The sequence below is a fragment of the Cygnus atratus genome, chromosome 14 (genome assembly GCF_013377495.2).
Source record: "Cygnus atratus isolate AKBS03 ecotype Queensland, Australia chromosome 14, CAtr_DNAZoo_HiC_assembly, whole genome shotgun sequence".
NCBI classification, from domain to species: domain Eukaryota; kingdom Metazoa; phylum Chordata; class Aves; order Anseriformes; family Anatidae; genus Cygnus; species Cygnus atratus.
In genome coordinates, this window is record NC_066375.1 from 14,946,735 (window position 1) to 14,960,684 (window position 13,950).

General features: G+C 33.9%; 1 protein-coding gene across 1 annotated transcript in view; it reads right to left on the bottom strand.

Moving 5' to 3' along the window:
* DOCK2 (dedicator of cytokinesis 2) overlaps window positions 1–13,950 on the bottom strand; it is a 185,534-nt gene that overhangs the window by 12,370 nt on the left and 159,214 nt on the right. The window contains exons 38-45 of the mRNA XM_035562961.1: window positions 13,067–13,186; window positions 11,192–11,281; window positions 9,798–9,902; window positions 8,964–9,105; window positions 7,416–7,497; window positions 4,621–4,705; window positions 2,988–3,074; window positions 1,287–1,463 (exon numbers count right to left, since the gene is read on the bottom strand). Of these exons, the coding sequence (XP_035418854.1) occupies window positions 1,287–1,463; window positions 2,988–3,074; window positions 4,621–4,705; window positions 7,416–7,497; window positions 8,964–9,105; window positions 9,798–9,902; window positions 11,192–11,281; window positions 13,067–13,186 (888 nt within the window). The remainder of the gene's footprint in view (window positions 1–1,286; window positions 1,464–2,987; window positions 3,075–4,620; window positions 4,706–7,415; window positions 7,498–8,963; window positions 9,106–9,797; window positions 9,903–11,191; window positions 11,282–13,066; window positions 13,187–13,950) is intronic.

The following is a 13,950-nucleotide window of genomic DNA, read 5'->3' on the forward strand; positions in this document are numbered from 1 at the left end:
AAAAGACCAGTGATTGCTCCAATGACTACAGCGGGTGACCATAATATTGGTTATTAGATAAAGAAACATATCCATGCTACTTAGCCAGGTAATGACAGTGATAATTTCTTATATTAATTGAGAACTGGGATGTTCTTTTTTGTTAAGATTTTCAGTCTTTATCCAACATTTCTCAGCCTGAGACACTTAATATGAGAAACCAAATTTTTGTTTGTTTTGTAAGCTTGCACTGAGACTAAAAAGCATAAATTTGGAGTGCCACATTTTACATTAATACATTATCATTTTATTCAAGTGCCCTACACTAACATAAGCCAGTGTTAATACAATCAAGTATGAACTGTCATACATAAGCAGAGCTAGATATTGCATACATGTAGTCATTTGTCCGTGTGTTTACAGAAGTGGTACTTTAGGACTAACTCCGCATGTCATACTCCTCCAGAGCACATCATTTTTATTGCATATATATATTTGGTGTGTGTATACATACATACATATATGCCATCCACTCAGCAAACCTGCAGTCTGTTTGACATGCCAAGCCTGCTGAGCACAGTGCATACTTACAACCGGAAATTATAGGCAGAAATAATAAAACTCTACAGCTTTGGAGTAGCCTTACATTTAATTTCATCCTAGACCTTAGTAATTTAGAATGCAAACAAAATGAATATGAGTTTTTAAACATTTCTGACTTTTTCTTTCTTGTTTTTATATTATTATTATTTTTTTTTAAACCGAGGTGGCCTTAGGGACAAACTTGCTACAGTTCAGTTTCTCAAGACATTGGCAGAGCAGTTTTTATTTGTGTTCCCATTTTTAACAAAAATTGCTCTGCAGAAAGGCTGCAATTGCTGAGAAACACTGATAACAACATAATAGATAACCTACATCTAAATCCTACAGACCTACTATAGGATGAACTTGATTTATTTACTCCAGAGCAAACCTTTTGATGTCTGACAGTGTTTTTCATTAAAAAATGTAATAAAAACCCCATATATATATATTTATAAATTAAATATATATGAAATCCCTCATGACTTCTATTAATATTGAGCTTCAGTTACTCTCCCAATACCTTTATTGCATCTATGCTACTTTCTGATTTGAAAGACTACTGATCAGGTGTGATCAGGATATAAGGGTCTTTGTGGACTTGTGACCTTTGTATTCCCAGCCTAGCTTCCACTGCTACTTTGGACGAAAGCTTATCATGATCGAGTAGGATTAAGAAATAATACATCTGAATATAACCTTTACATTGACTTAAAAACTCCTACCTTCTCATACTTAGCAAAACCACCCATAACAGCTGGATCAACAATTCCATTCAGAAGCATAGAAAGTGGATTAATAGGAAGGTTCTCATCACTCTGGTATTGGTTAATCATCATCAAAATCTTTTCATTTGTCATGGACATGGTCTCAATAGCATTCTCCAAAGGACTAATTGTAGTCTATAAAGAAATAAAAGATGAAAAAAAATTTAGTAAATCTTTATTTAAAATAATAACTTGATCCAGATAAATTCAAATACACATTTAGACTTGTTAAATCATTTTTGAGAAAAAAAAATATATTTGTATACTTGAAGCTGAAAATCTTTCATTTTTAAGAATTCATTTTTTCTGTAGTTTCTGTAACTTGGATTTTAACTGTATTCCATGAATCTATTATACAAAGAAGCTTCAATTCAGATATTACTATTTGCTATGTCATTCTGACAGATGATTCAAATCATCTCCTATTGTTTATGCCATTTACGTTGTAAAAATTTTGTACACTTCAATGCATAGAAAGAGAACAAAGGCCTAATTCTCTTTATCTCAATGTCCTATGCTAGAATTTGCATTAAAGATATCTTAGCTATATTTATGTAATAATGATTCCTAGGTACTTAAATGCATCAGAAATCCAGCAATAGTGCTTGGTTTGATACCACCATTATCATATTCCATAATGAGATGTTAACGGTCTTTGTGCACATGGAAGCACACCCTCTCTGTAGTGTCTGTAGCTTGTGAAATGCTGCTTTACATGCAGGAGGTGTTGTGAAGAGGCAAACCCACAGAATGCACCAGCTGAAACCAGGGCAAGGAGTAGCAATCCGTCCTTGGGTGTATCTGTATGCCATTCCCTGTTCTGATGAGTTAGGCACATTATAGAACATGCAAATGAAATGCCTGAGTCTTGGTTCATTCAGTGGCTGATTTAAACTCAGAGAATGATGTTGCATCTATAATGCTACAAGACACAACCCAAGCAAATGATAAAGTCTTTTGATCCAAGCAGCTTCTTTGTAACATGCCATGACGTGTAATAACAAGAGGAAAAGAATAAAAGAGTATAATAGGAAAATTAAACTTTTCTTAAAAACAAAACAAAGAAACCCTAACACTCATACCCTTCAAACTAGAATGGGGGCATGAACCTCTGATGCTAAACATGATGGGGGTTCAAGACCAGATAACGCAAGAGCATGAAATAAAGATAGAAAGCTAAGAGTGTTTCAAAGAGAAGTTCTGAGGAGAAAAGGGAGATTGTGCCATGCAGCAGATCATTCTGCATGGAAATAGACAGAAACTGCATTGAAAAGTGCAGGTAAAAGAGTAGAGAGAAAATAAGGAAATTAGAAGGAGAAAAAGTTAGCTGGTTACGTTAAGTGAGAGAAGCAGGATTCTCTCTCTCTCTCTTTTTCTTTAGAGTTTATATATATGAACAACTTTCTTACAATTCATCAAAACTACAGCAAACCAAATTGAATAAATTCTCTTAGAATTTGGTTTTAAAACTATAAATCAGATGGAACATATATTGATCAATATTTAACCATCCCACTAGTAGAAAAATAAAACAAATGCTATCAGCTTATGTTTAAAAATAAGTAATGTTTACTTTGTGTGATAAACTTGATAACTATTCTGTAAATGAGGATTCACATATATACACATTTTACAGGTTCTTAGCATGCTAATACATACCTGTGACATGGAGACGACCTCAAACCATCGTAAAATTCCAGGAAGTTTGTATGCTGTAACAAATGATGTTCTCTCAATCCACATAGACTATTAAAAAAGATATAAAGGAGAAAATGATACTTCAGGATTTAAACTTTAATCTTTTCTGTCTTCTGAAATGTCAGAGTGAAGATGGAAAATGTATGCATATTTATTTTTGCATAAAAAGACTGCAAAAATGAATCCAGCACAGGTATTTGAACAAATCATTTTCTGATTTCAGGTAAGGTCATCTTCAGGCACTAAGCCTGCACAAAGCAGAGAAAATAGAAAATTACCCTTGAACCTTGAATTTAGTATCTATTCTTTTGCCATTATAGATTGAATGTCTGTGGCTAAATGACCAAACGACCTACTCTTACATTCTCTACCCAGATATTGTCTCCCTCTACTTTCAAAAAGTATTTCTGCAATTAAAAGCAGAAATTGCCCTATAACAACTTGCCAGCATTCTTACTCCCCACCCCTCCCTCTGAACAAGACTGCATGTTGGTATTTTAAAATGCCACTATTTCATTTGCCATACTGCTCCTTATTGTAGCGGTATCAGCTGATCTGATATCTTATACTTCAGCTGCCAGTAGTGAGAAGTGTAATAGTGAATGCAATGAAAACGTATTCCAACCATCCCAACTTCCACATATCTGAAGGAAGTCTGAATACTATTTACTGTCATTAACAATGGAGACATTCACTATTTAATTATTTGTAAAACAATTTCAAGGCCTACATATAAATGGTTTCAAACTCTCCAGTCTGGAAACAAAGCCAATGTGCATTATGAATCTTGATAATAAAGTGCAAAGGTGGGATGTCAGTGTAGATCTGGCATCTGAAACACATAATAGTAGATAAGAAGCTCCTTATGTGAAATCATAAGCATTATGATCAGCATGCATACAACTGATTTTTTTTTTTTTTTTTTTTTTATATTTTTGAAGTAATGGCTGTTCCCATTGAGGACAGCCTTAGCCATAAAGATCAGGTGGTATGGTTTTCATGACACAGACTAAAAAACATATGATTTTTTTTATATACTTGTAAAACTATAATAGAGAAACATACTACATTTTTTTACGCATGACACTGAAAAGTAATTTATGGTATTGCAGACCTCCTAGAATATTTGAACAATGAAGACTATTTCTCAACATTACAACATTATGTATGGGAATAAAAATGATATAGGCAGCATTCTAGTTTGTAAAGATTTCACAGGACTAATGAAAGCAGACAACATACACCACTTCCTGCCAAGCTGGGAGCTGACAAGCGTTGTAAACTACAAGAGGCAAACCATTTGATATTTACTTACATGTTATCTTACTTCATAATGAAAATCAGTACCTGAAAATGTTACTGCTTAATGCAAATGTATTGAACATACTTACACGATGCTTACTTGCAAGTGAAACAGTGATATACCACCAAGTACATAGGAATAGCGTTGAAACAAAGGAATCTGGTATTTAATCATTTTTGAACCAGATCTTAAAGTTAGGGCTTCTGTAATGAGTAATCTCAGACTAAGAGAAGATCTAGATCAGAATTCAGTCAGTCATATCTACCAGAAACGTGTCATTTGTTTACTTACAGCAAATTCATTTTCGGGGTCAACAGATCCTTTTCTGACAGGTCTTGAATAGTGGAACCGATGGACATTGTTGGACTTATAAAAACTGAAAGATTTTAAAAAGACTATTGTAAAATACAGAATTCATAAACTTATGTTTCACTGTGATAACAGGAGCCATTTCATCTCGAGTCAGTTGAGTTTTTAATTAAAAGGAAATTTAATGCTCAGAAAAACGAATGAACAAAAAAACACTTTACTGAAAATTCAGGAGACAACCACTTTGTCTTTATCTATAAACCAGGGTCAACACACTACTTTTTAACTGTTTCAACTTGTGACTGGGTGCAATTTCCAGGAATAAAAAATGTTAAAACTTCCAGATCAGTGTTAGACACTGTAGAAGAAGGTCTATAAAAGATTTTTACTTTCTTGTACTATTACTGTGGCACACTCACTGCTTTTTTGCTTTACAGTAGCACTTGGAAGGAGTGTATTTTTAAAAAATAATTGGGTGAATAGAGAAGATATACTCACTTGGACTGAAACACATGCTTTTTCAGCTATGTCCCATTTCAAGTCAGTTTAATCACTTCTAACATTTCTTCTAATAATGCAGAACAATAGCTATTCAATAAACTAAATATCTAAAGCCATAATAAATAATTTCTTGTGACAGATAAGAAAATGTATATAAACACTTGTAGAGGGAGAGATCAATATAAAGAAATCTATTGCAAATTCATGTTATGTTTTTTTCTATTTAGTTAATGAATCATCTCAATCACTGTGAGCATCCACTGGACTCATAACCACTCACTCTTCAGCACTGGCTACAGTTTTGGCTAAGTATTCTGTTGCCCACATAAAATAATCTCTCTCTGGTTTCTAGTTTTTACATTCTGTTTAAAGCAATGTCTAATAAAAGTTAATTTTGCAGAGCAAAAAAATCTCAGAAACGTCTTACAGTAAAGCCAAGACATGTTTTGGAAGTCTAAAGAAACAAATAAATGAAGGGACCCCAAACAGTTGAGTTATCCCACCTACTAAGACTGTCTTCATCAGTGAAGAAACGAGGGGAAAAAAAAAAAAAAGTAATAGTGGCAAAATAGTGCCATACCTAGCTAGATCATTTTATACAGTTCCATCTGAAAGGACAGATATTTTAAAGCTTTTTGATAGAACAAATGTATTGCCAGCAACTAACGTAACTAACAATTAAGTGCCCAATAAAGTACACTCATAAGAATAAATCTTTCCTCCAACATCAGATTAAATTCACAATTTGGCAGAATACTGCAGCTGAGATGAGCAATTACTAAATCTCCTATGTAACAAAAGACTGTACTCTATGTGGAGCACTTCCCTAAATAAATCCATAATGAGTTCAAAATGTGGCTGACACTACACTGAAATCTAGTCAAACAGGATATTTTTACAAGGCGTCTTCTGATTTTAAAATGAATTAATGTTGAAATTGGGACCACAGTTCATTTATTTATCTGACCTGTGTTTGCATCTGCTGTTTTTATTTTGGTGTGTGTGGGGGGAGGCAATTCATATTTTTCTACTCTAAACTTAGTGCAATTTCAGGAAAGGTTCTAAAAAGAAGGCTGCACACAAAGGTGAAAGTTGGTTTGAATCCAAGTGTGGAACAGTTATGAATTAATTAATCTCAGCTGATAAAAACCTTCTATCTTCAGACTCTTTTTGGGAAGCCATAATACAAATGTTATTAAAGATTTTAGTTTTTGGTTCTTGTTTTGTTTTTTTTTTTGTTTGTTTGTTTGTTTTTGGTCTAAGAGTGTAGGCATTGCAAAGCTTCCCTTTTATGAAAAAATGCAGGTGTATCAGATTATTTGGAGAACACTAAACTCAAGATGCCGGTTTCAGTTCAGAAGATATAATCATAGCTTGCATTTTCATGAAGCAATGAAAAGAATAGAAAGAAAATATGAGCTACCTTAAATGATAGTGCTTGTACTTTTTGTTATCCTTAATTTATAAGCTTACAAATATTCTCTTGAATTTTTCATTAACATGCTAGTGATCAGCAAAAGCTTTTGTTAACCATGTTTGCAAACATAAAAATCCATAGGTTTCTTCAATTACCCTACTAGGATTTGTCCTCTATTCTAACAGCTTTACTATGAAACTGCAAAAAATCACCAGGCAGAATGGACCAGGAGCCAAAAATCTCGTGTGCATCAGGTCAGCCAATATTCCAGTATGTGCTGTGTTTTAGCATTATCTATTAGAAGGAACCATCGTTTTTCACATGTAATCAAAATGCTTAATTAGGAGCATGAAACATGTTGAACCTATTCTGCATTGGGTTAGGAGTTAGAAAGAGTTAGGCAGTCAGTTCTCAGGAATACTTTGGACAATTCACTTCCCTTATTTCTCAACACAATCTTGATTGTGGTAACAGTGGAAACCATTTCACCACCAAGTGCTTTGCACTTGGCAAGATAAATCATAACAAGATTACATTGTACAAGAGCCTTCAACTCAAACATGCGCGTACTGCCCAGTAACCCCTAAAGACCCCCTCTTCACCACTTTTATCAGAAGCTCTGTTGAAAACTGGAGACCTTGGACCCAAAGCATGGATACCACCATACCTTGTAACCATGTGTTATTCCTTAAGTGGTAGTTGTTCTTTCATGAAATGCCTATAAATGCCTAGTCAATAAACTAAGACAAAAGAAGTTCTAAGACTCCTTGGCTAATGTCTGAGTTCACAAAATAACAGTTGTCAAATTAGGAGCATGGACTGACTTCCATTAGCTTATCTATTACAGAAATTCACTTACTTTATAATTTGGTCAGGTACTGCCTTATTTTTGAACCTAGGTTGCTCCTCTAGGACTGGTTGCACTGTAAAACACTGTATGTCTTAAATCGTAGATGTTAAGGTCATATTATTAACTATCAGTATGAAATACTAGTTGCTGTGAAAGGAAAAATACATTTCTTGATAAAAAACCTGTGGCTTTGGAGTTTCATTTGTGGAGCTTTCTTGGCCAAAAAGGGAAAAAATGCTAATAGTAACTAGCAAAAATTTACTGACATAAATTTTGAACTGGGCATTTTTATTTTTCACTGAGCTCAAACACCTATAGCTTAATTTATCACACTGACTCATTAATTAAATTTTAAAGCAAAGCCAACTTATAACATCAACATCATCTGTTAACAATTTCACTACTTAGCCTTAAGCATGAATAATGTCATGATGTTTAGCATTTTGTTTTTGAAATCTGTATGTGAGTAGCCCATCTACCTGGGAGTTGCTTTTTCTATGGAAGTGTTATGATTTAATCTGACTAATGCATTTGTAAATAAATATATCGTATATCTTACGTGTTTCAGTATATTTAAATTTCATGCTTTCCAGTTAGATTCTGTAACTTTTTCTCATTTAATATATCTCTTGATACTTGCAAATATAACTGAAAAATTTATACTTTAACAAAGGATAGAATAATATCCTCAAGATAAAAAAATATTTAAGAGACAAAAGAAATTTATGGAAATGTGGCTCTCAAACTTAATGTACCATTTTGGATGAGCCTGTAATACTCTCTTAGTTCAGTCTGAGTGTAAAAATAAAGTAGTATTACTTCTTCAGCAGGCTGCATGAGAACAAACTTAAAAGAATATATGAAACATTATAATATCACCTTGAAAATCTATAAAGGAAAATCAACAAGTGAAAAAAAGTTTCTGATATAATGAGGTGATCTCGTATCTGTTCAAGCAGTAATGCTTTAAACCAGAACATGAAGTAAAAAATGTGTGCAAGCAGCTGTTACAGTACTTATTAACAACAATAATAATTTCGGGCATTCTGGAAGGTGGTTAATGATTAGTATGCATCAATATTCCTAGGAAATTTCTGAGAGTGGCAAAAGACGTATTTTATGTTGCCAAGATATACATGTGATATCCAAGTACAGTGCCTGTCAGAACAATATTCTAGGATAAAATGAATTTAATATCAAGTCACAAAAGCTAGGAATGTGAGATAATAAGACAAGTTGCTGCATTAACCTTAGCCAATTTGAATGTTCATCTCTGTTTTTGCCACTCAGAGACAGTAAAGGTAAACCAGACATGAACTGAACAAAGAGTGAAAGAGACAAAACACCTTAGAATTGTGTAAGAAACAGGTGCTAACACCTTAGAAACAATCCATAAGAGACATGCAAGACATAAGTACAATTGCAAACTGTGCTGCCACTATAAGAACCTTTCGTCCCTACCAGGAAATTATTGCTGCACACAGCTAGAAACTCCTGCTAGAAACAGGTTTTCCCAACCCACTTTCATTCTCTAATCTCCCATGGGTTTAAGGATACATTGGCCAGGAGAGTTTTTCACATCCTCTCCAGGTGCTGAGGTGGTGTTCATCTTCTCTGCATTGGGAAACTGACTCATCAGCTGTGCCTGGAAGTCCTCTCTCCTCTCATATTCTTTCCCACGATAGATGAATACTTTGTTCTGCAAGGAATAAAAGGAATAAATACCAGATTCCTTGGGCTGTATGATGCTGAAGCAGAAGTTGCAGGTGCATCAATACAAAGATACCATAGAGGTAAGTAAAGTAATGGAATTCCTTTTCTTCTTGTCTCTCAAGTAAAGGAGTCTCTTGCTTTCAAATACATTCAAGTACATTCTAGGTTTCAAGTTTCACAATTTTTGAATAGTAATATTTAAGTTTGCTCTGCTTGCTCCTTCTGCTTGGTGTTATGGAATGCCCTCACTTACAGTAAAGTCTATCCTCAAATGTGCTCATTTGTGGTTCAGTTTGCTTCATTTAACAAAATACTTATATAAAACCAGAGCAAAAGGTGCAGGCTTCCTTTGGTGTAACGTTAGCACATTTTCACTATTTTTTTTTCAAATGCTTTCAAGGCATCTTTGGCCTTTAAGACTGGGAAAAAGGGGTCTTTCATTGCTTTTCAGGTATGAGAAAAGCTACCATATTCATTGTATTCATTCATTAGTATGTAAGAAAGATTTTTTTTTTCTTAGAAGAAAACATCAAATATTCAGGTTACTTTTACTTGCATTCAAGCAAAAATAAATCCAGGGCAAATATCCCCAGCGACTCATTTGCAATAGTATAGTATACCTATAATTTTAGAAGTAAATGAAAATAGGTTAAAAATAAAAAATGTATTCAGGTTTACCCTTAGAAATGTAGGGAATCCTTGGCCATAATATCCAACAGCAAAATAGTCTGGTTTAGGCCTCAGAATTTTCATGATGTTTTCATAGAACTTCGCTTGTTGAATCTAAAGGCAAAACCAACCACAACAATTACATCTAATGGTTTTTTCTTTTTATTTTTTACCCTCTACAATAGTATTATAGCTATCAGCTGATATGCAAGAGCAATCAATTATCAGTTGTTAAGCTACAGCAATAAACAGTTAATGTGCATAGGACACTGCTGTGCTACATTAAATATAATACCTAGCTAAATGAATATGGCTTCAATTTCAATTATTTAACCTGAAACAAGTGTACCCTTAATTTACTGGTGTGGAAAGAAAAAAAAGTTACTGAAGCCATACTTTGCATATTTTGTAAGTGTAACAGATAACATCAGTGAAATAATGCATTTGGAAAAACTCCATGTCTCAAATGTTTTCTGAGGTAAGCATCAACTTAAGCTTTTGCTCCATCATTGTGCTATGGTATTAATGATGTAAATATGAACAATGTCTTTCATAAAAAATGAAACATCATTTCATTTTACTGGTTTTATTTCCAGTGCTATACTGATGAGATGTGCAACACTGCAATTTAAATGGAACTGGCAAAAACATTATCACAAATGAAAAGGTAAAGACATAAACAATATTTAGTGGAAGAAAAAAAAGCTTTCTTTTCACTGTTCAAGAACATCATGTTTTGATTCCCATGGTTTTCTTGCAGAAAGATTCAGGGATGTCTACTGAATGAACCCTAAGCATATGGTAAAGATGGTGGAAGCGTGGAATCTTGAGGGTGAAAAAAAAAGAAGGTATGTGGGCTTGGGTTGTCTTTTTGGATTATTTCACTTAAATGTTCAACTACTTCTTCCATTAAATCTGCTTAAAAAAATAAATACCAAAACCTTTCTTCCTTTTAGCCTTTGGACCTAGTTGTAATTCCTTGTGATGTATTACTTCTCTTGTACCTGACTTGGACAGATTTCTTTCCTAAAATTTAAACAAAAAATCCAGGGAAAAATACAGCCAGGTGCTTTTTCTAACATAAAGTAGCACAAAGGCCTCAAAAGCCTGTCCCATCACTTTTATGTATCATCTTTTTGTTGCACAAAAAGAGAACATGCTCTTCTCCTTTATAGGAGTTTCAAAATACTACAATAAGTACAAAAATGTCCATGCAACTTCAGTAAATAGCCCTTTATGAATCTCTACCACTGGAATTTCAAAATACAGCAATGTAATACCTTGACAAATCAATTAAAAATCAGTGGTAGACTACAAGCTCATAAGCAGCTCTATCTTTCTGATAGCTCTAAACTACTAATTTTTGTGACTAAAATAATTTGAAGATCTGTATATAATCTTACCAGGTTTTGGCTTAGAAGCTCATAGTCAAAAACTTCCTTTTCATACTGCTCTGCAAGTTCTTTGCATAAAGATATGGCTTCTTCCCACATCTGCAACGTAACCACATATTCAAAAAGTAAATCCAATAATAACAAACAAGTCTTTAACACATCACTGTTTAGCTACAGTTCTATTGATTATTCTGTCTTTATATTGCAAGTCATTTATTAACTGCATATTTAGAATGGAACACCCAAGGCAATCATAAACTTTAGGAAAGCAGATTAATGTAGAGAATGAAAGTATTTTATGGTTCATTACAGGAAAGAATAAGTAAGCCTACTTTTTTTTCTTACAGTGAGGTTACCAAAAGTCACCTAAACTTTCAGATACAATAAACAACAATCATAAATCACTATGGTACATAATACATAGAATATACTCCAAGCACATGAGCAGTTTATGAGGGGACCGATACACACCTCTCTTTAAAACAAAGATTTCATTTTACAAGAAATTCTGAAACATACATACTCATAGGTAGCCTGGCATATGACAGCTCCCCTAGGCAGCTAAAAAATTACAAGGCTTACACTTAAATTACCACTTGCTTGGAGCAACAGCTTGTTTCTTTCCACACTACTTAATAGCTACCTCTGAAAATTACTGTAAAGAATTACAGAACTACATGGGAAGACCAGGACAGTTGCTTTCATCTGCTAAAGGTACTTCTGGAATGCAGCACAAAAATGGTCCTAAAGCAAACAGAAACTCCCTCTTCTTGAGGATATTTCTCAAATTCTGCAAATCTTCTATTTGGAATAAAGGAGACAAAACAGTTTTTCTGAGCCTAATTCTCTACTGATGTAAGGTTGCTGGTGGTCATATGCACTATGACCATTTTTACGTAGGGCTATGTGCCCCTAGGCGAGATAGTTCTGAGCCTGAGAGGTGCATTCAGGTGCTTGCAAACCTACTCCGCTGTATCTGAGGAGAACAGGAATGCTAGGTAGAATACAAATCACAAGGAATTGGTTATTCTGACACTGTGGATGGGGACCACTACAACACAGTTATTTCAGATGCCAGGGAAAAAAAAAAAAAAAAAAGAAATTGTGTTAAATGGTACTAAATTTTCTGCACGTTTTTGAAGCACTGAAAAACCTCTACCTGCTGAGTTAAAGGAGGGACTTTTGTGGGGGTGTTACAGTTCTATTTTGCAAGAAGCAGTAATGAATTGCCTACCCAATTCATACCCTTGATTACAGCTGAACAAGACATACTGACTGAAAGTCCTTACAGGTTCATAAGATTGGACTGTGCAGTGCTGCAGAATTTTTCCATGCTTTCTAATCCTTTGCTTTACGTGGTGGGGGTGGGGGACAGGTCACTGTTCTACCAGTGATTTTATTAACAGATTTCAGAGAAACTGAACTAAACTCAGGTGTTGAACATCAAACAGCTACATTTTAAGTTTGGGATGCAATAGACAGACTTCTCTGGAAAAAAAAAAAAAAAAAAAAAAAACTGTCTGTTTTTTTGAGGGGGAGATAATGACTGAATAGTTTAGAAATGCAACCTGTGTAGTCCATATTCTTTCCCTATTAATGGAAAGTACATTCAACATTTATTATTACTGCCTGACAGCGGCACTGTCAGGAACACTGACCTCTTTCTTTGTAAACATGGTTATTGAAAGAACACGTTCATATTGAACAGATGTACCATGTGAATAAGCCTTCAGGACACGATTTTTACTTGACCCACATTTCAGAAAGGATTTCATATGCAATAATGAAACAAACATTTTCTTCAGAGAATATTCATTAAATGTTACAACACAAAATAATACATCAAGAAGAAATTTGTGGTGTGAAAGAACTCTACAGCTCTACCTTTCCTTTGTCAAAGTATTCTATGATCTTCTCATACAAATTCTCCTTCAAGTGTCGATAGGTCTGTGAACACTGGAACTCTGTTGACATGACTTGGGGTGCACACTGTTCATCTGACCACTGAAGATAAAAACACATTAAAAACAAACAAACAAACAAAAACAAATGAAAACAAACAAAAAACACACAGATTTTGGAATTCAACATCTTTCCCCTCAAACCTTCACCAAATCTGGGATACTACAAGTGTTTTTTTTTTCCCCAGTCTTTATTTTTTATTTTTTTTTACCCTTCCACAAAGATACTGGGAAAGGCACTGGGAACATTTTCAGCACCTCTTCAAAAATGCTAATAAACAAGACTATACATAACATTTTTAAAACCATGTTCCTCTCCACTCCCCATCCCAATGAGCTGAATAAAAAACTAAGGGAGCAAGTTGGTTCATTTTATTTAAGTAATGTCATCTTGACTGAATTTTTTTTTTTTGAGTTTTGTATAAAATATATACACATCATCTTTCTCTACACCAATACATTATATATACACCTTATATTTTTGCATGATCAGAAAAGCCAAAAAGAAGTTTAATCAAAACAGTACTGTGGAAAGCAAAATTTAGATAGTTCTGCACAAAAAGAAATTCCACAAGAAATCTTAAATTTTTGTTCAAAAAACTTTAAATTTTGAATTTTCCCTTGAAATGGAAATGCTTCTTACTGATCATCTCTACTGAAAACAGCAGTTACAATGAGAATAAATATTAGCTGTAGAGAAAATAATTAGCAGCTATGAAAGAAAGGAGGCATAATTTGTCACTGTGGTACATACTATTTAAAATTGAAAGTCAGGTGTCCCCCTGTGATAACTTGAAAAAGTGTTTA